This window comes from Solanum dulcamara, chromosome 6 (assembly GCF_947179165.1).
Source record: "Solanum dulcamara chromosome 6, daSolDulc1.2, whole genome shotgun sequence".
Lineage (NCBI taxonomy): Eukaryota > Viridiplantae > Streptophyta > Magnoliopsida > Solanales > Solanaceae > Solanum > Solanum dulcamara.
Window position 1 is genome coordinate 2,774,003 of NC_077242.1, and position 24,106 is coordinate 2,798,108.

Below are 24,106 nucleotides of genomic sequence, written 5' to 3' on the forward strand. Positions count from 1 at the left end.
CTGCTTTCTCCCACTTACTATACTTACACAATTACTTGCTCCCCCCAGTAATACTCATTATTTTTATTTAGACATAATACATAAATGAGAAGGGGAGTCTTGGAGTAATTGGTAAAGTTGCTGTCATGTGATTAGGAAGTCACATGTTCAAATCTGAAAACAGTCTCTGACAGAAATACAAGGTAAGACTGCTTATAATAGATCCTTGTGGTCGTGCCCTTCCCCAAATTCTGCGCATAGCGGGAGATTAAGTGCACCAGATTGCCTTTTTAGACATAATACATAAACGAACTCTATAATTTAATTTTATTAATTTTTGATATGTATAAGTAGATACATATATTTATTTGACATTTACTAGATAATTCATATATCCTATATGACATTTTATGTGTAATATATCACGTAAGACTTGTGTGTTTATTTGTAATAAAAATTTAAATGTCTAATCTAAAATTGAATGATATAAATATTAGCTGAATCTAAATTAAAAAATATATTTGTTAGCTAAGAATAAAATTTTATCATATCATCACTTGACAATAAATTAGAAATTTAATGATAAAATATTTCTTAATTTTTCAAATTGAATAAGAAAAAGTAAATATATTTATTTTTAAATATAATAAATAAGTAAAAATGAATTAAAGGAATAGTATATATTGATAAATAAAAAGGAGCCATCTTTTCAATTGGCAACTCAGGCCTAGCTACCCTTCACACAGTAGTTACCATAAAAAGCCAAAATATTTTCTTCCCTTTTTTTGTTGCTGCAAAATTTATCAACTTTCGACTTTTTACCTTATTCTTTTGCTCCTTCCGTTTCGATGGGTTTATTTGGTTTTGATTTTGATATAAAATTTTAAAAAATATTAAGATTTTTAAATTTTATGATTTTAAATTAAATATATATAAAATATATTAAAATATTTTTTAATTTTGTGATTTTAAATATAATATTTTAAAAAGTTAAAATTAAAAAAATATCATTTTTTTAAAACAAATAAAAAAGAAAAATAAATTAAAACAAAGACCGAGAGCAATAAATTTCTTTTTACATAACTCGTTTGACTTATATATAATGTTGGTAACTAAAGAAAATATTAGACTGCTGAATGTGTGAATAACTTAAAATTTTAATTTTTCGAGTGGAGTTACACAAAAATATAATGGTGTCGAGCATTACAAAATGAAAAACAATAGAAGTATCATATTATAAGATGAGACCAAATATTGTAACTCTAGACGCAAGAGGAAATAATAGGTTCAAATATATATATTATAAACATGATAGTTGGCTATTTTGTTCTAAATTTGGTGATATTTGAAGAAAAAAAATTAGTTATCTAAGTTAAGTTGAAAAGAATATTTTTAAATTGAAATTATATCTGAATATGTATTTCACTAAATCAAAATTATTAAAATTCCAAGAGGATTTTATTATTTTGTATTTTAAAAAGGAGCAATTGCCATGCCACATTGCAATATCGGACAGCTAAATTGGTATGAATACTATTATGGAGCGAAAAATCATTCTTTATATAACTTCAATTTGGAGTGAAAAAATTAATTATAATTTATAACTAAACAACCATAAATAGTTTTATCAAAACATTATCTCTTTGTAAGACTACCTCGTTGGGGCTCCGCACACTGGGAAAAGGCTGACGCGATGGGAAACCGGCCACTAGTACGCACAAAACACTCTCCTCAAATTTCATTTATAGAATTACATTAAATATGTTATTATTTTTATTATTCAATTAATCAATTGGCTTAATTACTTCAACAATGCAAAGTAATTTTCTTTTTCTTTAATATACATCTTGTCTTTGGCCTTTGCATGGATTTGGCTTCCGACACCGGTGCAAACAGTTGACTTTCTTTACTTTTTTTACCTCTTTCAAATGAGTAATATAATCCAGCTTTTAATTCACAAATACTCAGCTGAAAAATAAAATAAAAATTACAAATATGGAGAAAAAAAACTGTACGAGAAGATGGAACAATGACGGCAACCTGAAGTCAGCCGCCGCCCTCCAACAACGACGTTTTAATTAAAATTATTAATAAAATAATGTTCAGCTTTTTTATATATATATATATTTATTTTCTGTTTGGCGTGAACAATTGGTGAATCGAATTTCCTCGATTCTCACTCATAAAATTTTACAGTTTGATATTTCAAACTAAAATAGAGATAAAAGCAAGTAAAAAAGAAAGAGCAGTGAAATTGCTGCCATTAAAATCTACCATAATAGGAAAATATTGGACTATGTTTCACCTCTCATTTAATACAAATTTTCCCGTTTGTCCAACAAAAGTCCTTTTAAAAAAAAAAAAAGAGGTCCATTATAGAGAAATTAGACTAAATATCTTCACTAGAATGACTGATTAACTGATAAAAATTTAAAAGTTCGTTTCGCATTAGGAGTAATAAGCTTTGCATATTTTGTACGGTTTATAATCTTAAGTGGATTAGTTATTGGGAAAATTACATGACAAATTTTATTATTATATTACGGGGTATGGGTATGGTTTAAAATAATTACGGCTCGCAACAAACATATTTACTCGGTATGACAAATCTCGCTGCCAGATATGCAATATATATGATATCAGTTATCATTATACAATTTTTTTGAGAAATATACATATACAATTCGACAGATATACATATATAATTCGACTCTTTCCTCCTCTCTCTCAATCTCGCTTGCCATATATACAAATACATATGTATATCGGTTACATCTATATATAATTTTTTGACAAATATACATATACAATTCGATAGATATACAAATACAATTCGCCTCTCGCTTGCCTCTCTCCTCCATCTCTCGATCTTGCTCGCCTCTCTCCTTCCCTCTTTCAATCTCGCTTTCTAGATGTACAAATATATATGTATATCGGTGTTTGTATATTTCGGTATACAAATAATTCATGGGTATATCATTTATATAATTCGCTACAGCTTTTGTATAATTTACTACAATATTTGTATAATAGCAAAATTTATGTTTGCCATTATAAGTAATTAGGGAAACTATACCATATGAAGTAATTATGCTTAAAAGGTTAGTCATATCCGAAAATTCTCCTTAATTATTAGAGTATTTGTCTACTATTCCCAACTGGTTTTATTAAAATGTAGTAATTGTTATTGTTGTGCTTATTGGGGGGAAAAAGGAGGAGAGAAATGGGGAAGGAAGACTCCGGAAATTTTATGAAAATATTATTAAGTCTAAGTTTTATAAGTTATTACAAATGTTAGATAATAGTTTAATATTTTATCAGTAAGATTAAACAATATATAGACAAATATTAGATTCGAGTCTATTGTTACATGGAAGATTAATTTTTCAAGGGTTATATTGGCACATTTTTAAGATAGAGATACTTAAGCAAATTATCCTCTGCTACTGTCAATATTGGGCTTCTTGTAGAACTTGGGCCTTTTTCCTGGACAAACACGACTAGGGATCCAGGAAAAAAAGTCGGTCCAACTGCTTTCCAGTTTGTTGTCAATTTTCTAACAGGCATGGTGACATAATAAAGTCAGGTCAAGTCGAGGGTTCATCCGATTTATGTTATTTTTATATGTTAAATTAATTTTAATGTATATGCTGAATCGCCTTGGACTTCTTCTTTGTATTTTAAATTTTTTTATTGAAAATTTTGGCTCCGCCACTGAATAAAGAAATTAAATTACAAATATTCTAAATCATCCCCAATGTCTCAATGTTCATGGTTCACTAAGTTTCCAAATTTGTTAATTGTAACATTCAAAGTAAACTTTTTCTCCCTTGTTTTGGTGCAATATTAAATTCAAAAATTGTTTTTACATCAAAGCATTAATGCAGCTTTTTCTCTTGATCTTGATTATCAGTTTCAAGTTAATCTGGGGGGGGGGGGGGGGCATGTGTAGGCAACTGTCCCTCATTACTGAATTGTTTTTTTCATTAACTGCATGTTAATGTGGATTTGTTAGTGAAAAGCTGATGGAGATTCCCTGCATAAGTCGCCCACATATAACTAAAGGATTAATGATTGTTATGTTGAGTATTCATATGGTTTATATGCTTTTTCCAGGTGAAGGAATCTGTCACTTCAAGTGATGATTTTGACTTTCAGCTGGCAAAAGAGGAATTTATTCTCTTCTTCGGGCAAGAACTTCGTAGCCATACTTTTTGGGTGCATGCATTAGGCAAGCCATTACTTTTTGGGTGCATGCATTAGGCAAGCCCAGACCGACAAGCTCGATTGAGAAGCCATTGGGTAGAAAAATTAATCTCTGGCCTCTCCTATGAGATATCAATTTACTGCACCAACCCAAGTACCCAACAATCTTACATTTATGTTTGCTAATAGTTTGATTGGTTATATACATGCAATGAGTGGTAATTCAGACCATAATAACATGGAAATTACACTAGAACTGACACCGCATTTGTATTCTGCAAGATAGTCAAATACTACAAAATGATTAGTCAAAAAGGAAGTGCAATACGCGGATTTTACGCGTTTCTAGATTTCTATAAATAAAGGGTCTCTTTCCCTCGTTTAGATTATCCCACAAAATACAATCCAAAAGAGTAAGAGCACAAAGAGAGTTATACACTAAGATAAATATTGTAGTCTTAAGTGTCCTCTTTAGTGAGTTGTACATTTTATAAGAGAGAAGTGTTAATTGTTGTTTTCCCCTTTTATTTGAGAGCAGTGTACTCCCATATTATCATAATAAGATCCTTGGGCCCCGTGTTTTTTTCTCTCTATCTGTTTGAGGGGTTCCCACGTAAAATTCTCGTGTCCAATTTATTTTCATTATTTATTATCATATCAAACTTTAGTTGTAGTGCTTCTTCCCCCAACATATTCTACATATTGAGTACAAAATCAGTCTTTCTACTTCCACAAGGTAGGATAAGACTGCGTACACACCACGCTCTCCAGACCCAACTTGTGGAATTATATTGGGTATATTGTTGTATTTAGTATAAGGTATACAATTTTTTTCTGGTAATAACTGTGAACTACTACCATTTCTCCGACATGAAAACTTCAAACTTTACAACCTAAAGAGCACCTATTATCCAAACCACCTCCTAAAGGTTTAGGACTATCTAGGTCTCAAACAAAAAGCCATTCCAGGAATTATTTTTTTAAAAAAAGTACAATGTTAATACTGCCAATTTTTGAGTTCATAATCCACTAATTGTAGGAGCTGAGGCATAAAAACCCAAGGGATATTATTTGCTTTGTTCAAAGATAAGTTTTTGTTACAAATAATAGTTTTAGCTAAAGATTTGAAGACAACCCAATGAATGATACTTGTATGTTTCTAACATTCAAATATTTAGTCCATGTAACTGTCATTGTTACCTTTTCTCCATCACTTCACTAAGCAAATGTTTGAGTATACATGATCTTCATATGACAATACACGATCGCAGGAGTCTAACATAGGTCTATAATACAGAGTATCACTGAGGTTAGAAGATACAACGTTCCAATATTATGGACCTCTACAAGCACAGTCCGATAAACTTCACCTCATTCCTTTTCTCAGGGACTACTAGATTTGTCCATGGAAGGTCCAGAAGTTAGCCGATGACAAACAACCAGACTCCAAACATATGAAGCACTCGATGTTCAGCTGTCATTGGAACATGAATGAAACCATCATTACACTGGGTATGTTGTTGTATTTTGCTGAAACTTTTTGAGGAACATCATTTCTGTTTAGGTTATAGAACTATTTGAATGCAAGAAATACTTCGATTTGGACTTGATAGTTCCCTTAAATTCTCCACATGCTGTGAGGACAGTCGCAAGGATATAATCATCCACCTCAATGCCTTCTACTTGCATGCGATACATGAGCTTCAATGCCTCTCCACAGCAACCGTTTTTAGCATAAGCAACAATCATTGCCTTCCAAGAAACCAAATTCCTCTCGGGCATGTTATCAAATATTTGAATTGCCTCAGGAAGATGTCCACATTTTGCATACATATTGATCAATGCACTACCCACAAACACATTGGACAGAGCAGGTGTCTTGCTTATCGAGGAATGGATCAGCTTCCCTCTCTCGATATCTTCCAGCTTTGCACATGCTTTAAGGGCTGATGAATAAGTAAATGGATTCGGGGCCACACCTTCACCTAGCATCTCCTTCAAGTATTCAAGAGCCTCGTACTCATGTCCTAAATGGGCACAACCAGAAATCATTGCAGTCCATGAAACAACATCCCTAATAGGCATGTCCTGAAGGACCTTATGTGCTGCCGAATTTTCACTGCATTTGCAATAAAGCCACACCAAAGTACTTCCTAAATAAATATTATCTTGGAGAGAATTCTTGATAATTTGTGCATGCACTTCCTTTCCAGTTGGTAAAGCCCTAAGTAGGCCACATGCTCGAAGGATGCTTACCATAGTCAAGTTATTAGCAAAGATTTTTCGCCTTTTCATTATCCGGAAGAGTCTTATGGCCTCTTCTGCATGACCATTACGCGCATATCCTGCAATAATAGACGTCCATGTCACCGTGTTCCTTTTCCCCATTCCATCAAACACTGTCCTAGCATCATCTATCTCACTGCACTTCGCATACATATCTACCAATGAGGTGCCTATGAAGACATCCATTCTATATCTATTCTTAATAACTGCAGCATGTAGTTGCTTCCCGAATTTCAATTCCCTCTCCTCCCCACACGCATTCACGATACTACAGACAGTGAACTCATTAGCATCAAAACCATCAGAGAACAATTGCAAGAACATTAGTAAAGCTTCTTTCCCTCTCCCATGCTGTGAACAAGCAGTGATCATAGTTGTCCAACAAACTACATCAGGGCGTTTTATCACATCAAATACGCGGAAAGCACTTTTCAAATCCCCACATTGCGCGTAAAAAGACACAACAGAACTATCTAAAATCAAATTACTAAATCCACCCTTTATAACACCAGCATGAACTTGCTTCCCCAGCTCAAAATCACAACTTCTCCCAGCCATGCTTAACACACACACATAGGTCTTGGAATTCCACAGCAAACCACATTTTACAAACTCCGCGAAAAAATCCATAGCTTCATCATCTAACCCATATCTCAAATACCCATTAAGCATAGCAGTCCAAGAAACTACATTCTTCTCAGGCATATGATCGAACACATTACGAGCATCATTCAAACGCCCAAATTTAACCAACACACTAATCAAATTATTTTCAACGAATATGGTACTACTTTTCAAGCACTTCAATACAATCGCATGAACTATTTTAACTTCTTTTAAACTAGAACTTGATTGAAGCAGACGACCTAGAAAACTTGAGTCAGCTACAAAACTATTCACTGAAGCACCGGAACATGAAGAAATTTCATCGTCCGGGACATCCAATTGACTAACTAATTCGGTGTCTCTACAGAAATTTGCAGAAACATCAAAACTAGCAGAGAAAGATGGGTCTTTAAAAGAGAAACAGGGGAGTTTTCTGTCATCAGTATAGCTTTTACATTTGTAGGTTCTGAAGCGGCTTGTGTTATCTGAAGAATAAGATGGATGAATTTGAAAAATTGTTGTTGGAAAGCAAATTGAAGGTGAAAACATGGCCTAGTGTTATGATGTTGGTAAATTAGCAGCAAGAATCCAGCTTTCTCTAAATTTCCAAGAATTGACAATTCCCCAGTAAAATGTCCCAATTTTCCCAAGAAAGAAGAACCCCAGCTGATAAATTTCAACAACAAGCAAGAAGGAAGAACAGAGCAAAGCAAAAATTTCTGAAGTTTCGACAGGGACGAGCCACAAAAATGCGTCAGCACAGCAGTGAGGAGAAAAGTTGAAGGGCCCAAGATATTTTTGCTGTGATTCACTCACTGCTGCATTTTCACATAACGTGAAGGTGAAAATTTGAGAAGGCCTGGGGGCCTTCTTTTTTGTTTCCAAAAATATCTCTAAATATATCAATTTCTTAGTGGTGGTAGAAAACAAGTGTAGCGGAGGGGTAAATTATATTATCGATACAAAGTTATTTTTAACGGAAAAGGATCAAAATTAACCCTGAACTTTGAAAAATAGTTTATTCATGCCCTTCGTTATGTTTTAGGGCCAATTATACCCTTATTGTTATACTTTGGGCCAAATATGCCCTTGAGTATAAGGGAATGCCACGTGTCGGCCTCTCAGTGGACAACTTATTTTCCCTTTTAAATGTGTTTTTTTATTTGTTTTTTAAATCTGTTTTTTATTTGTTTTTAAATATGTTTTTAAAATTTATTTTTTAAAATCTATTTTTTAAAATATGTTGATTTTAAAAAAACAGATTTTTTTAAAAAAAAGATAAAAAAAAGATTTAAAAAAAAGAAAGATTTTAAAAACAAATAAAAAAACATATTTTAAAAAATAGATTTAAAAAAATAAATTTTAAAAACAGATTTAAAATCTTTTTATTTTAAAATCTGTTTTTTAATCTTTTTTTTAAAAAATCTTTTTTTTATCTTTTTTATTTTTAAATCTGTTTTTTTTATCTTTTTTTAAAAAAATCTTTTTTTTTTAAATCTGTTTTTTATCTTTTTTAAAAAAAATCTGTTTTTTAAAATTAACATATTTTAAAAAATAGATTTAAAAAAATAAATTTTAAAAACAGATTTAAAAACAAATAAAAAACAGATTTAAAAATAAATAAAAAAACATATTTAAAAGGGAAAATAAGTTGTCCACTGAGAGGCCGACACGTGACACTCTGTTATACTCAAGGGCATATTTGGCCCAAAGTATAACAATAGGGGTATAATTGACCCTAAAGTCTAACGAAAGGCATGAATAAACTATTTTTCAAAGTTCAGGGGTAATTTTGACCCTTTTCCGTATTTTTAATGGTTCAAAGGTATATTTGATCGAAAATATAATGAAAATGATCGAAAGTATAATAAGAGATATATTTAAACTATTTTTAATAATATAGGGGTATTTTATGTTGGGAATAGTTATAATGTGATAAGTTATGTTGAAATTAGTTATGATAGAATTAATTATGTCGAAATTAATTTTTATTGCTTATTTAATTTATTGTATTAAAACAAATAAACATTGAATACTTTGTAAAAATTAGTTATTTGTTTATAAAACTATCCTCCATCTTATTTAGCTTTTTTATATATATATTTTTTGTAGAACTTTAATTATCGACTCTTCAAAAGAAAATAAAAGGAATATCAATTATTTATAAGTTTGCAATCATAGGAATAAAACTGAAGCAATCTATTGACTAATGAGGCTACTGGGAAGCTTCTCTTCTTCACTGTCATAAGAAAAAAATAAACAAAAATAAATGAATCAACATAGGAGCAAAAACTGCACCAATTTAATAGCCTAAACTGGATTGAAATTTGGTAGTATTTTTTATTGTAATTTTTTTCTTTTACCAATTACAACGAGAAACAACATGCTAGAAATTCTTTTGATTGTCAAAAAGGACGAAAGCAGTTGAATAATTTTATTATACTAATTATTGATTTATTTGAAATCAAAACTTCATCCAATGAGCAACAAAAATTTTCAGCCGGCTTTATAAACGTGGTAGAAGATGTGAAAAGTGATAATAAAGTAAATTTTAGGAATATTTTTGTTATTTAATTATTTTATTTTATGATAAGTTATTTTGGTATCGTTATTTTATCAAAAGCTTAAAAATAACTTATTTTAATATTATTTCTTAATCATGAAATAATTATTCATACTTTATAACCAAATAAAAATTAAAAAAATATTAAAAAATTATCCCGTGATTATTTTCTTTTATACATCACAAAAAACGATAAAAGATTATGATTTAAGGACTATTTTGAATTAGTTTCAAATATAAGGGACAATTTTTGTCATTTGCTCATCATTACACATCGGATTTTATTCCCAATAATTGACTCTGTAGTCGTTCTCTCTTCTTCCCTCTCTCAGAAAATACTAGAAAAAGAGCCTTTTTGAATCGTACAGAAGAGCATTTTTTCTTGAAGAATAAGAGTAGTTGGACGGCAGCTCTGTCTTTAGCATCAAAACCACTAATCCAAACTCCTAAACAATCTAATACCAACTACAAATAATAAGACCAAAAAAAATTGATACTTTTCTGTTCTTTACACAAAAATATCAAACCAAATGGACTGCTTTTGTCTCATGTGTTATCTGTTTACTGTTACTATAAAAATCTTGTCCTCCTCATTTCCTTCTCCTCACTTTCAATACCCATTCTCCTATTTCTTTGTAAAGTTTCAATCTTTATCACTATGGCAGCCTCAAATCCTTCTTTTGATCAGACATCAGGTACTTCCTCTTTCTCTTGAACAAATTTTGAAAATTTATCTTCAAATATTTATGTCTCAAATATCTGTTTGGCCATAGATTTTGAAAATTTGTCAGTGAAAAAATTTCAAGTTCCAAAAACTGGTCCAGACCGGTTTTGGGACTTCTGCTCACAAAATTTAAGTTTTTTTTCCAAATAAAATGTATGTCCAGTTACAACTAAGTTTCAAATTTCAAGTTAAAAATCTGTGGCCAAACGGGAGCTAAGTATGTTGGATTTTCTCCCACTAGTTTTATTTTGATGATTGTTAAACATAACTTGCTGCTTTGTGTTTGTGATATGTTTTTTTTTTCGGAGAAGCAGCTGTAGCAACAGAGGCTAAGAATGGGGATGATTTCTCAGTTCATGTGTTTTCGTCCTCCGCCGAGGTGAAAATTCTGAAATCCCTCTTTATCTTTAGCTTGAATAGTTTCTTTTTCGTTTGCATTATTGGTTTGTTTATGAATTATGACAATTTACTAGTTTCCAAAGAGTGATTGGTTCTGCTATCCCATTGATTTTGCACAATTTGAGATAATAGGAATTAAAAAGACAATAAGCAATAATAAAATGTTTAAATCAGTGTTTTAAAAGACTCTATTGAGACTCGCATCGGGCTCACCGTGGGGCGGGGCTCTAGCTAAACGCCCCAAGACTCAAGTGTGGACTTAGTTCTATACGACTTACGTCTTAAGTGCCTGACTGTACGCCTTAAGCATGCTCAACGCTAGAGACTCGCTTAACTGATCTTACATAAATTATGTGTTAAAATATATAGTTAATACTGTTGACCCTAATAATTCTTGAATAAATGAATGATACTTAATAATGTTTAATCTATAGAGATAAAGATTGAGAGTAACTCAAATAAGAAGTTGTAGTATCACATCTTTACTATTTGATAAAACAACAACAACAAGCCCAGTATAGTCCCACCATGTGGGGTCTAGAGAGGGTAGAGTGTACGCAGACCTAACCCCTACCTTGAAAGGTGGGGCGACTGATAACACTATGAAGTGATTATATACTACGTAACATTTCTTTTAAAAATATGTAGTGAAATTTTACTTTTTCATTTATCATTAGTCTTCATGATTTTGACATGTGCCTTAAAATTATTATATTTTATTTAGCTATTTGAAAGTAATTTTATTTTTATTCATGATGGAGTGATGGTTTTATTATAATACTAGCAAGTTTTATTGATTGTTTTCTTTTAGGGGTAGATTGTATGGTATGAAAAAAAAATATTTTGAGAAATAATGATTCTTTTATTATTAGAAAGTTAAGATATTACATTATTTGTACTTGTATAATCATATTAGTAGTTTTATTTTCTATGAGTTTTCTTAATCATATTTGTAATTATTTCAAACTATTGATGTATTTTTATAATTATGTGTTATTATATTATTATACTATATTGTAATTAAAATTTTAAAGATCCATAGGGCTTACGCCTCACGTCTCGAGGCTTATGCCTCTCCCTATACTAAGTAAAACGCCTCGCCTCACCCCCCCCGCCTTTTAAAACATTGGTTTAAAGACAAATGTAGGGTGAAGCTGTGAAGGTCTGTGTACATCCTATCCTCCATAGACTTCACCTGGCATGGGGATAATAACACTAAATATGTTATTGTTGTTGTAAAATGTTTAAAGAGTTTATAGATGATAGTTTCATGATATAACCTGTGAGAGGGAAGGGGAATTGTTTTGTTTGCTCGTTTCTTTCGATTACAGAGCTAGTATAGTGTGACATCCATGACAGAGGCCCGGTCAAAAAGAAGGGTTGTCAGGCTTCTGAAAAAGAGGTGTATGTTACACATTAGGCTAATCCCACATCGAGATGTGACAGAAAAGTTTAGAACTTTATAAGGTGTAACCCAAGTTAAAACATTGTACACACATTTTTGGGCTCGATGATTGTGTAGCCCAATGACAAATCCATGAGGTTTGTTGGGTCAAATCGGACAATACATGTCATGAGTTGAGGCTTATAATGTAGAGGTATCCTCCTTGAGGAGCTAGTTCTTATGGAGAACTTCAATCTAGTTGTTTTGTGCTCCTAAACAAGTTTGTGTTTAAAATATACGTACTTCTCCTCCTTCAATTACTAGTAGTTCCTCTGTTAATAGCTAGCATTTAATTTATGGAGATCATTCAATTTTTGCTCACAGCAATGCACTCAGTTTTAGCTCATAGCTATTAGTATTTCCCAATTTAGTAATTTAAGAAGTATGAGAAAATCAAAGTTATGCTGCACTGGTATGATATGAATGAAGTCCAACGAACTTGGTTGCTGCACAATAGACTAAATATTGATTCTTGGCATCTTTTTACAGTGCATATCCAAATGTTAGAAGTTAATGATCTAAAACAAAATAAAACGAATCAAAGTTCTCCTGGATGTGCAATTTTTCGACTATTCCCATTGACAGTCGTCCACATTTTGAGTGCATTGTGACTTTAGTTAGATGATTTTTGCTGAAACAGTTACTTGAGAAGTTGCACGAGAAGTGTAATTCAGTGAAGAAGCAACCTTATCCAGCAATGTATTCCAGTGTATATGGCGGAATCATTCTTGATCCCGCAATGATGGTTATTCCAATGGATGATCACATGGTTCATCGAGGACATGGCGTCTTTGACACAGCTATTATTTTTGATGGGTATGAATCTAGTCTAGTTCCTTAAACAATGATGTTATGACTTTTTATTTGATCTCTAAAAGTATCAACTTTATGTTAGACTCCGGGAATAGCATGCTTCAATTCCTATCAACTCTGACTCACAATGCATTCCCCTATCAATCAACCCCCTTCCTCCCCAACAGCAACAACAATCCAGATTAATCCCACAAGTGGGGTCTGAGGAGGATAGCGTGTATGCAAAGCTTACCCTACCTTGCGAGGTAGAGAGGTTGTTTCCAATAGACCCTCGGTTCAAGGACTCCCCAACAGAAAAAGAAAAGGATAAAAAAGTGCCTAGATCATTAAGTTGCAATAATATGGAAGTATATACCAAAATCATTTTCATATCATGTATTCTTAGTGTAACTAAAGTAACAGATCTCTACCGTAGTTAAGTTACTAAGCTATAATAAGGTGGTTGATTCAGCTTCTCTTTGGTTTTCTAATGCAGCTATCTGTACGAATTGGATGTCCACATTAACCGCATCCTAAGATCGGCATCCAAAGCCAGGATCGCGTCTCCATTTACATTTTCAGAACTTAAAAGCATTCTTATTCAACTTTCTGCAGCATCAAAGTGCAGGAAAGGCACTCTGAGATATTGGTTGAGTGCAGGGCCTGGGAACTTCTTACTCTCCCCAGCTAAATGCCCGACATCTGCATTCTATGCTGTGGTGATTGATGAAGATTTCGCACAACACAAAGAAGGGGTAAAAGTGATAACTTCTGCGATCCCCATGAAATCACCTCTTTTTGCTACTATGAAAAATGTGAACTACCTCCCCAATGTCCTCTCCATAATGGAGGCTGAGGATAAGGGAGCGTTTGCATCTATCTGGGTTGACGAAGAAGGTTATATCGCTGAGGGTCCAAACGTGAATGTTGCTTTTATAAATTCTGATAAGGAGCTTATCTTGCCTAGCTTTGATAAGATCCTAAGCGGGTGCACTGCTTTGAGGCTTCTTCAACTTGCACCCAAGTTGGTCGAGCAGGGACGTTTACAATGTGTCAAAACTACGGTCATCTCTGTCGAAGATGCCAAAGAAGCTGCTGAAATGATGTATGTCGGAAGCACACTTCCTTTATTACCTATCATCATGTGGGATGAGAAACCTATTGGAAATGGTAAGTCTACTTAACAAGTTTTTCCTCACTTCCTTTAAAATAAAGTTGCCAATGAAAAGCATGCTTAATATGCAATATACTAATCTTTCTATTGCAATTTGTTTGTCTGGTTTTGACTTGACAAAAAATTTAAAAAAGTAAAGAAGACTTTTGAATATTGTGGTCTTAAACATACCACGTAGAAAGTTGGAATTAAAGAGTTGCATTCTTTTTCAAACGAACTAAAAAAGAAAGTAAGCTAAACAAAATGAAACGGAGTAAACAGAAGGTGGAACCCCTTGATGTTAAAGTTAGCTGGATATCGATAATTTGCAACTTACAAGCATAGGAGAGAAGAATAACATTGTTTATTGTGACAGGGGAAGTGGGAGAATTGACGATGGCACTCTCGGATTTACTTTGGGAAGATATGGCAGCTGGTCCGGAATCACAGAGAATTCGAGTACCATATGTTTAAGAAATCAATCTCAAATTGGAGAACATGCAGATAGAGTGCTCTGAATGGATTTGAAATTTAAAGTCAGTATCATTCTGCTTTCTAAGTAGCAGATGGTAGCAACTACGCGAACGTGGTATCTCTGCTTCTTTGGTTCTGTGGCACAGAAATAGATCATAATAAGGGTTGTTTTGTGTGGAGCTTCTCTAGCATTTCATATGCTATTCAAGTATTGAACGCCTGAAGTGAGTCAACCAAATATCTTGCAATGTATTGGTACATCAACTTTTCAAGTTTTATGTTTGGAATAGATTGAAAAAAAATGAAAATTACTGCTCCAATAATCCCCCCCCCCCCCTTAGACGGTTCTTCGTTCTCAATAGGATGCAAGGTGTGGTATAAAGAGAGTTTACTCTGGCTCTAATAACACCATAGACCACGTCCTCGAGTTAAGGGTGAAACTCCAGAACCATGTCCTGAAGTTTGAATTTATACTGGTGAAGCTCCAGTGATCATGTCCTGGAATTTGAACTTAATACAAGTGAAACTTTAGTATAATGTCTCTATATTTGGTTTATTAATTTAAATAGACATGTTACCTGGAACTTAGAAGTAATATGATGGTCAATGCTTCAAACTTAGGATTTACTAAAGAAAATAAATTTTGTGCCTAATTAAATTTCAAAAGCTAGGGACAAAAGGTAATTTAAGAGGTAAGGATAATTTGAGACTGTGTAACGATTAACGAGACCCAATTAACCATCTCATAACTGATGTAGGACTCAATACCCTTGCACCCAGGGACTGAACATTTGGAACTTGAATAATATAATATATAGAGTCTAACATTGGGTAGACAAAGGATTGAGTTGTAAGTTGTAACTATAATTAAAAATAAATGGATTTTGAATCTAACTCGACCCAAGAAATTAACTCAAAAGATGAGACAAAATTGAGATTTAGCACTTTATCACACTTGATTATGTGAGTGTGGGGGGGGAGGGGGAGGGGGTAAATACAAGTACAACTTTAATGACGTTTAAAAAAACAAAAACGGGTCATATTTGCCCATTAACTCTCAGAAAAGGGTTATATTTGACCTTCATTATACTTTTTAATATATTTGCCCCGATCATCCTACTTTAAACACATATTTGTCATTGGACTGTCAAGTCTCATGCCCTCACTTTTATATTGCAAATATGTGCATAAAGTTGGATGACAGAAGCAAATATATCAAAAAAAGTATGATGAATAATAAATATAACCATTTTCAGAAAATACATGGCCAAATATGACCATTTTCCGAAAAAAGAATAAAAGGAATTTAAAAAGGAGAACTGTAATTGCTCAAATCGTTAGCGATACGCTGTATTAAAGATAAAAACCATCAACATCTTTTATCCAAATTACAGTTAAATTTAAACCATTTTAATACAACATCTCTACTGAACTCTTGTCATTTTTTTCGAATATCATCCCTCAACATCAATCTTTTTCAACTTTGTATATTGCTCCTTGATAACGTGAGGTAACCAAATTTCTATCACATGATAAAATTATTTAATATTATTACATTCATGATTCATCTAGTTAGAGCCATTGTCTATTCAATGGTGCTTTATATCCAAAATACTTTTTTATCTAAAATTTGGACTACATGTATATATACATCAATGCTGGAGATTCTTTTTTCCAAAAAAAATATATATTCTCCAAAAAAAAATGCATGGTTCAAGAAGTAGAAGAAGCTTTACCCCAATTCCCGGAGCAAATCCCAATTTAATCAGGGCTCTAATATGAATATCGAATACCAGATAAAAATCAAAAAAATGAAGCCAATCAAGCTAGTTGACATTCTAACAAGTCACGTGAATGATAAGTTTGTTTAGTAATTATCATAAATGATTGATTTTATATATTCCTAGGCAATCCTAATTAATCCAACATCAACCCCCCCCCCCCCCCACAAAACTCAAACCCCAAAGAAAATCACTACTAAAATATATATTAAATATTGAATTTTTTAAAATTGTGTATATATACTTTTTTTATATTTTGATTTTCTTTAATAAAAAAATGATGGGGAAAATAGAGGGGGCAAGATTTTGTTCAAGATAGTGATCAGTTATATGAATGAATTAATCAGTAGTCATATCAATAGCACTTACTAGAGTCTTAGGTGCATGCATGGACAAAGATTACAACCACTACACCTTACGTAATCTGTAGTGAATGAAGGTGTCCTTCCAACAACTTACATTTTTGACAACTATTAATCCAAGAGATCAGAATGCATGAAAAGGGACTTCAAAATCTACAACAATAACAATAAGTGTATGGAGAGAAAATCTTGTTGGAGCGCCACTCTCGAATGAATTTTATATTGTGCAATTCGACATTAATTTAGTCGAAGCTTCAATACAGACTCTGGACATCAGATGAGATTTCGGTCATAGTTCAAAGTGGTACTTATACATTATCTCTTAACAGTTTATAACATTTTTTTTTGGAAGGGATAGTTGTGATTTTTCGCTATTTATACTTACAAAAAATTAATAATAAAAATGCTTGAACAATTATATCGATGAACTTGAAAAGAAAAAGTATAATTAACCAAAATAGTTGTCCGTCAAACAAATTAAATTAAAAATAGACAGTGAATGTATAATATATGCATAATTTGAGAATAATCATATATAATCAGTATATATGCATGTCGGCTAGAAAAAGTAAACAGTAAATTTATCTGGCTATTCATATGAATTGAAGATCCCGAAATAAAAATGTATAAAGAATAAAATAAAAACGGTTAGCATATACAGCTATATTAATTCATCACCGCTTCACCAAAAGTTAGCTAACATCTTTTCCAATTGGTATAGACATCTGTTTGAAACTGAAATCCCTGCAAAAAGGTGTATAGACATCTCTTTTCCATTCAAAAGTTCTTATGCGTTTCTACGCCCCTTTGAAACCCCGTAAAATGGATAAATTTCTTTTCTTAGGACACATACAAGATTCGTCACTACAAAAAGAATAATAGTAACCAACGAAATAAGTAAAAAAGTACCTTGGTGATCACATAAATTAATCACCGAATTGAACCAATAAATGGATGAATTTCTGTGAAAATAATCGGTTCATTTGTCCGTGGTTCCGATTGGAAGTGTTTTTTTAGTTTTGAGGAAGAAAATGTATTAGATTATTTCTTCAAATAAAATAATGTTGTAGTGGATCATAAAAAAGATGTCCAAGTACATGAAATCAAGATTGGAACTAGTTTGATATTAATTTTTTGCTAAAAAGCAGAGAATATTGTTACTTTATTTGATTAGCAACTCTTTAGTCCGTAATGGATAAGATTTAATACCGTAATTATTATTAAAAATTAATATTATTGTTCTCTAGTCTTAAGTCCCAACATAGTAGGACCAACTTCACGTGAACACACAAAGCTCACTGCATGAGAAGTCAGCCATATCTATCTCTTCGTATAGTTCTTTCTTTAATTTAATTAATTTACATAAATCTTTTGAAGCTTGCCCAAGTTGATTAAACAGATATACTACTAAATAAACAAATACTATGACAATATATAGTTTAATATAACAACTTGGCGGATCTATACGTGAATCGAGTAATTTTTGTTTATACGACTTTATATATATATATATATTGTATATTTAATTATTATTATTTATATTAATTTGAAATTGTTATAAAATATCATAAATTTTAAATCATGCTGCATTCGCCTTTAGAGTTACAATTGCATTAAAGATTTTGCGTCTTATATATATTAGTTGTAGCAAAATCGCTGATCATTTTTTATAACTCGCTTAATATCATCATGAGTTGAATTATAACATGTTTATTGATTGGATCTAATAAATTGAATCCAGAACAATTCATCAAACTATATATTGATTTGACCTAACGAATTTAATTCGATATTCAAGCATACAAAATCAACTTTTTAGAGATTGAAAATTATGTAAATTAATTTGAAAGAACTTACGCAAATAATTTAAGAAAGATACACTACTTTGAAAAACACTATTTTTGAAGGAATCTCTTGAAAATATATGTTGGTAAATTTTTTATATATTTTTAGAAGTAATACATTAGCTTTCTCATTTTTCCCCCCAAAAAATATTTAAAAATGAAATAAAATAAAATAATATATATATATATATATATATATATATATATATATATATATATATATATATATATATAAAGAAATGTTGAATCATATTGGACAGGTTCAATTAAATTTTAGCTAACCCCATTGATCATGACTTATTTATTGATTTGACCCGTTTTAATATGCAAAAATTTAAACCCACCCCTCCATATTATCTCACCTCTATCCTATATAAATGCCAACAACAGAAAACTATTATCATTTCATTTCAATTCAAGTCCTCTTCCTATAGCTCCAACATGAATAGTTTTTTCAATTCCCAAAGCTTGCAAAAATACCCAAAACACAGCAAAAAAAGGCTAAATGAAGAACAAGTTAAGCTTTTAGAGGCGAGCTTTGATTCAACCAAAAAAATCGACCCACAGAAAAAACTCCAATTGGCGAGAGAATTAGGGGTCCCGCCTCGACAAATTTCGATTTGGTACCAAAACAGGAGAGCACGGTGGAAAAATCAGAACATGGAGAATGACTATAATACCCTTCAACTAAAGCTTGAAAATGCATTATCTGAGAAAATGCAACTTGAAAAAGAAACTGAAATTCTACGAGGAGAATTACAAAGAGCAAATGAAATGTTAATTGGACTGAAGTCAGGTGCACAAGGGCAAATTAGGGAATTATCACTATCTAGTTCATGTTGTGAAGATGTGATCAGCTATAGTACTACATGGGTACATACTGATGATGTTAATTATAATTTCCAATTTGATGAACTTTATGCTATGATAGGTATGGAAGAAAGGTCTAATAAATGTTGTTCAACTTGAAAAATCAATAAGAATTTTTGGGAAAATCTAATGAGAACTTTCTTAAAAACTTTGTTTGCACATCTAATAATTTTTTTTAATTTACATGAGCCATGCATCAATATGATTCTTGGGCTTATTTGGAGATTTAATACGTGAAGTCCACGTCATCTAATGTTTATGATCACCCAAATACATGTTAGTTTTTTATTATATGTGCGTTTTAAAATTGCGACTGAATATAGTAAATCGGCTTACAGACAAGTCAAGAAAGTAAGTCAAGTCCCATGTACACTACCATCACTCCACCATCTAATTGTCTTGACAAATTATTGACTTAATTTCATAACAATCGATCGGTTAAGTTAGTCTAAAAATATTTTCAATATAGTGTGATAATGTGTGTTCTATGTCAAGTCTACAACATTTTTTTTATTAAGCAACACTTCATTAAGAGTATCATTATACTTTATATGTAACTTTTTTTCTTATTAAATTTTAATGTGAAACTCTATTCGCACGTTCAATTTAATGATAATTTCTTGGTAATTAAGTTCAAATGGTAATACGAGTTCTGATTTTCTGGGGTGAATTTTTTGTTTTTTAAGATGATCTGTGGGAATAAACATCATAAATGGAACTCTGAGGGCCTCTTTGTATTTTATACAATGTATTCCTAAATATGTATTTTTCATTAAAATGTTTTCTGCCCTCGCGCTTCTACTACCAAAGGTCACTCTTTTCCCTCCAAATTTCAGAAAAAAAGGCACAAATAAAAGCCAGTATCTCAGTTCAAACGACACCGTAAACTACTCAGAATGGCTTCGACGTCCGGCGCAGGCAGCGGCGTTGCTGACGGAAGGATCAGATCTCATACATCGGCGATGTACTCCGACAGTCAATCCCTCATCCGTGTATCATGCTTGCGCTCGCAACTTCTGAAATTAAACTCTAAATTTCTTATTCTTTTTCCTCCATTCTTAATCGGACTGCTTTTGTACTCTATTGCAGGAAATTAGGAAGTCTGTGACTATGATGAAAGATATCGCGGTCCACTTGGAGAGAGATGAGAGAATCGAGATGGTACTTCATGATAAACCCTAGTTAAATGCTCAATTATTTTAATTCTCGAATGTTTCCCTTGTAATCGGTGTTATCTGAGAGGTAGACGTAGTTTGAATGCTAATAATCAGATAATTGTACTCCTTCCGTCCCAATTTATGCGGCGCCATTTGACCTCTTGCACAAAGTTTAAGAGATAAAAGAATACAACAACAACAACAACAACAACCCAGTGAAATCCCACAATTTAAGAGATAAAAGAATGACTTTTGAAATTTGGTTAAAACAGTCCTTGACCATTTGTGTGACTATGAATCAATGTTGAATGGAGAATTTTAAAGTTAAATTATTTCTAATTATAAAAAGGTGACATTCTTTTGGACAGACTAAAACGAAGACAGAGTGAGTACTAGTTTTGGTAATTTGTACTTTATCTTAGTCTGTCTGTCCCAATTCCAAACTGTTTTGCTTTGACTTGATGTGTTTGTCAAACGACCAAGCTTTAGGTTCTCAAAAAGATTTTGAAAATAATGTACTAGAAAAGCTTTTCCCCAAAAGAAATGGTAATATTACTATTAGTAGAGTTGATGCAATATTTCTTTTACTACATATTTCCTAACAGTTTTAAGTATAAAACCGTGATATATAGTAGTCTCTATGTGGTGTTTTTTTAAATATAATTTTAAAGTAGAAGTTAAGAAATTAATGTTTGCATTCACACCAAATATTAGATGTGCTTACACCTAATACTGCAAAGCTCACATTCTTTTGGGACGAGGGGTAAATTTCTAGAAATACTACCAAATTGTTAAGCTTTGTTAGAAAAGACCAAACAGAGTGAGGATGATATATTGCTGAAAATATTTGTTTTTGTTATCGAAAGCCAAAGATGGAAAGTTGAACTGGGACAGAGGAGTTACTTCTAATAGTTGTCGCATGAGATGGATAACTAATAACAGGCTCTTGCATTTAGTGTCTAGACATTCTTGTTGATTCCCCTCCATTATGTCGAGTTATTTGTTTACATTAGAAGTTTAAATAAGTATTTGGTATTAACAACCATATATATAAGTCACACTTGTGATTAGTTTTTGACAATAATCATGTACACAGTCCATTGTGTTTCTTTTGACTTTTGGTACCACTGTAATCTGCAATAGGAACTGAACCTCTAGTTAGAAATTGAACAAAATACTGGTTGAATGAAGCTAATTTGAAGGGTGATGGATATCCTAACTAATTGAGGAAACATTGGCATGATAGTACTTGATTCCACCTTTCAGAATGTAATGACTGATGATAGAGAACATAAGGTTATTTTTCTCAAAAAGTTTAGGTGAATTATTGTTCAATATTATAGGGAACCATAAAATTTCTTTCTTGATGGAATGTAGATGAGTTTGGCTTATATATTTGCAGGTAAAAGATCTTGAAGATGGTGTTGTTCAGTTGTTGGCAGCATCTGATGAGTGCATGCATCTCTCCGAGGCAATTCAGTCTATAGGTGATGAACTAGAGCCTGGGCCAGAGGTGACTTTTCGTTCAAAATATATAGATTGATCTTCTGCTGCTCAGCTTGGACCATTAACATTTCAATTATAGCCATTCCCTGTGTCATTTGTCTGCAGCCAACGAATTTTAAGAAGAAGTTTGACGAAGAAATTGCAAAATCAAAGGCTAGATCATCATCTCACACTCAGAACCAGTCTTTGTTGAGACATTTCCGGGAAGCCATCTGGGTATGCTTTTCTCGTTAGTTGTACAACTTTTTGCATTCTTGTTTGGAAAACAAGTGATCTTTACTTATATTGAACAAGAGCACAGAGAAAAGAATTCAACCCTCCTGTGATGAACAAACAACAAAGAAAAAGGGAAAAAGAAAAAAGAGCGGCAAAGAAGATGAAAGAGAAAAAATAATAATAAAGAAGAGGGAGATGGTCCCAGCAAAAGGGGAGGCTTTTTCCTCTTGAATGCCACCATCTGCTTCCTCCGTTTATAGTTTTGATTAATTTGTATTCTAAATTTATTAAACCGTTTGTTGTATTATTGAGGGGCCACAGTTGAGTAATTTCCTAAGGGTAATTGAGCTCTTTCTTTCTTCTACAGCATGTTCATCACGCAGGACAGCCAATGCCAGGTGACGAGCAGGAGGACATTGTAATGACCAGTACACAATGCAACCTTCTGAATGTGACTTGCCCATTAAGTGGAAAGCCCGTTACTGAACTTGCTGAACCAGTTCGTAGGTATGGTGAATATCTTTCTTCCATTTCATATTTATTTAGGTTTCCAATGGAGAGAATGCTTTAGACACGAGCATTAGTAACATACCCATGTAAGTGCTTTGCATTTGCATACATATTTGATATAATCTATTTTCCCACTTTGCCACTATACTAAGGTTCATCGCCTTGCGTATTCTCGATTCAGATGCTATAACCTCTATCCAATACTGCATCTGCCTCAAATGAGGCTTTTTATCACTAATTGTAATTAACTCTCAATAGAACTGTTGGGCCCAACAATAGGCTTTATTATCGTTTCTTTCGATTCTTAAGTTCTAATGCACATTGGAATATATCTCCTTTTTCTAAAAATTCTTTTAACTTTTTTGGGCGCATCAAATTTTATTAGGGTGCGGGAATGCTTCCTTATATTATCTTTTCTCCACAACAATCTCATTTTTTTCTTGCATTCTTAGTTTTCTACTTTTTACCCAGTAATCATGTATGTAGGCGTGTTATAGCAGTAACAGGCTGATTGATATTTGTCTAAGAAAGTTTTTTTCCGATATGTTCATTTAAATATTTGGTTTACATATTTTGCTTCCCTTGCAGCATGGACTGCAAGCATATATACGATAAGAAGGCTATTATGCAGTACCTTAAGTCCAAAACCACACGTGGCCAATGTCCCGTTGCAGGTATATGTGCTTTTCCTAACGAAAATGGCTTCCTATTCATTCGGTAACTAAATGCAAGTTAATTTTGTTTCAGGTTGTCCGAAAATTCTTAAGGCACAACGGGTGTTATGTGACCCTTTCTTACTTATAGAAATTGATGAAGTTCTCTCCATGAGTAAGCGAAATGCTAGACCTGATGAGATAGAAGATTTTACTGCACTTGATGAAGATGATTGAGGATTTGAGGCCCTGATGGATTGTTGACCCTCTACATATTCAGGGTTCTACTCATGAACAGCTTATGTTTTTTGGGGGAAAAAGAAAGCTGTGTGAAAGCCTTGTTTTAATCTTTTGGAAGTTTGGGATGGAACTAATTTGGTTCTTTTTTTTTTTTTGAAACTGAAACTATTTTGGTTCTCTTTTCCCTAGAGGGAGGAAAATGTACTACATGATTGGTAATGATTTATTCAAGCGTACCCTGAGAAATTAGAGTGAAATGGCTGCAACAATTCAAGCCAGGTTTGGTTGTGAAACAATACAGAAAATAGACACAACGAAGAATCGAGTAACTGATTGTTCAA

The 24,106-nt window shown here is 32.5% G+C and overlaps 3 protein-coding genes across 4 annotated transcripts; 2 read left to right on the forward strand and 1 right to left on the reverse strand.

The window, feature by feature from the left end:
* Positions 1–5,324: 5,324 nt before the first annotated feature.
* Positions 5,325–7,953, reverse strand: LOC129893270 (pentatricopeptide repeat-containing protein At4g18520, chloroplastic). The gene has a single exon (XM_055968779.1). It carries the CDS (start codon positions 7,624–7,626, stop codon positions 5,746–5,748), a length of 1,881 nt encoding a protein of 626 aa, XP_055824754.1. The 5' UTR covers positions 7,627–7,953; the 3' UTR covers positions 5,325–5,745.
* Positions 7,954–9,920: 1,967 nt separating this feature from the next.
* Positions 9,921–14,841, forward strand: LOC129893361 (D-amino-acid transaminase, chloroplastic-like). Of its 2 annotated transcripts, none has more exons than XM_055968879.1 (5): positions 9,921–10,335; positions 10,676–10,743; positions 12,848–13,023; positions 13,496–14,169; positions 14,529–14,841. In XM_055968879.1, the coding sequence occupies exons 1-5, from the start codon at positions 10,299–10,301 to the stop codon at positions 14,624–14,626; spliced, it is 1,053 nt and encodes a 350-aa protein (XP_055824854.1). In that variant the 5' UTR covers positions 9,921–10,298; the 3' UTR covers positions 14,627–14,841. The 2 variants fall into 2 exon arrangements, with proteins under 2 accessions (XP_055824854.1, XP_055824855.1); XM_055968880.1 differs by having other exon boundaries at positions 10,679–10,743.
* A 5,417-nt stretch (positions 14,842–20,258) lies between these two features.
* LOC129893251 (E3 SUMO-protein ligase MMS21) lies at positions 20,259–24,022 on the forward strand. The gene is made up of 7 exons (XM_055968761.1): positions 20,259–20,475; positions 20,573–20,644; positions 22,043–22,153; positions 22,252–22,362; positions 22,730–22,869; positions 23,461–23,546; positions 23,620–24,022. The coding sequence occupies exons 1-7, from the start codon at positions 20,380–20,382 to the stop codon at positions 23,760–23,762; spliced, it is 759 nt and encodes a 252-aa protein (XP_055824736.1). The 5' UTR covers positions 20,259–20,379; the 3' UTR covers positions 23,763–24,022.
* Positions 24,023–24,106: the final 84 nt, after the last annotated feature.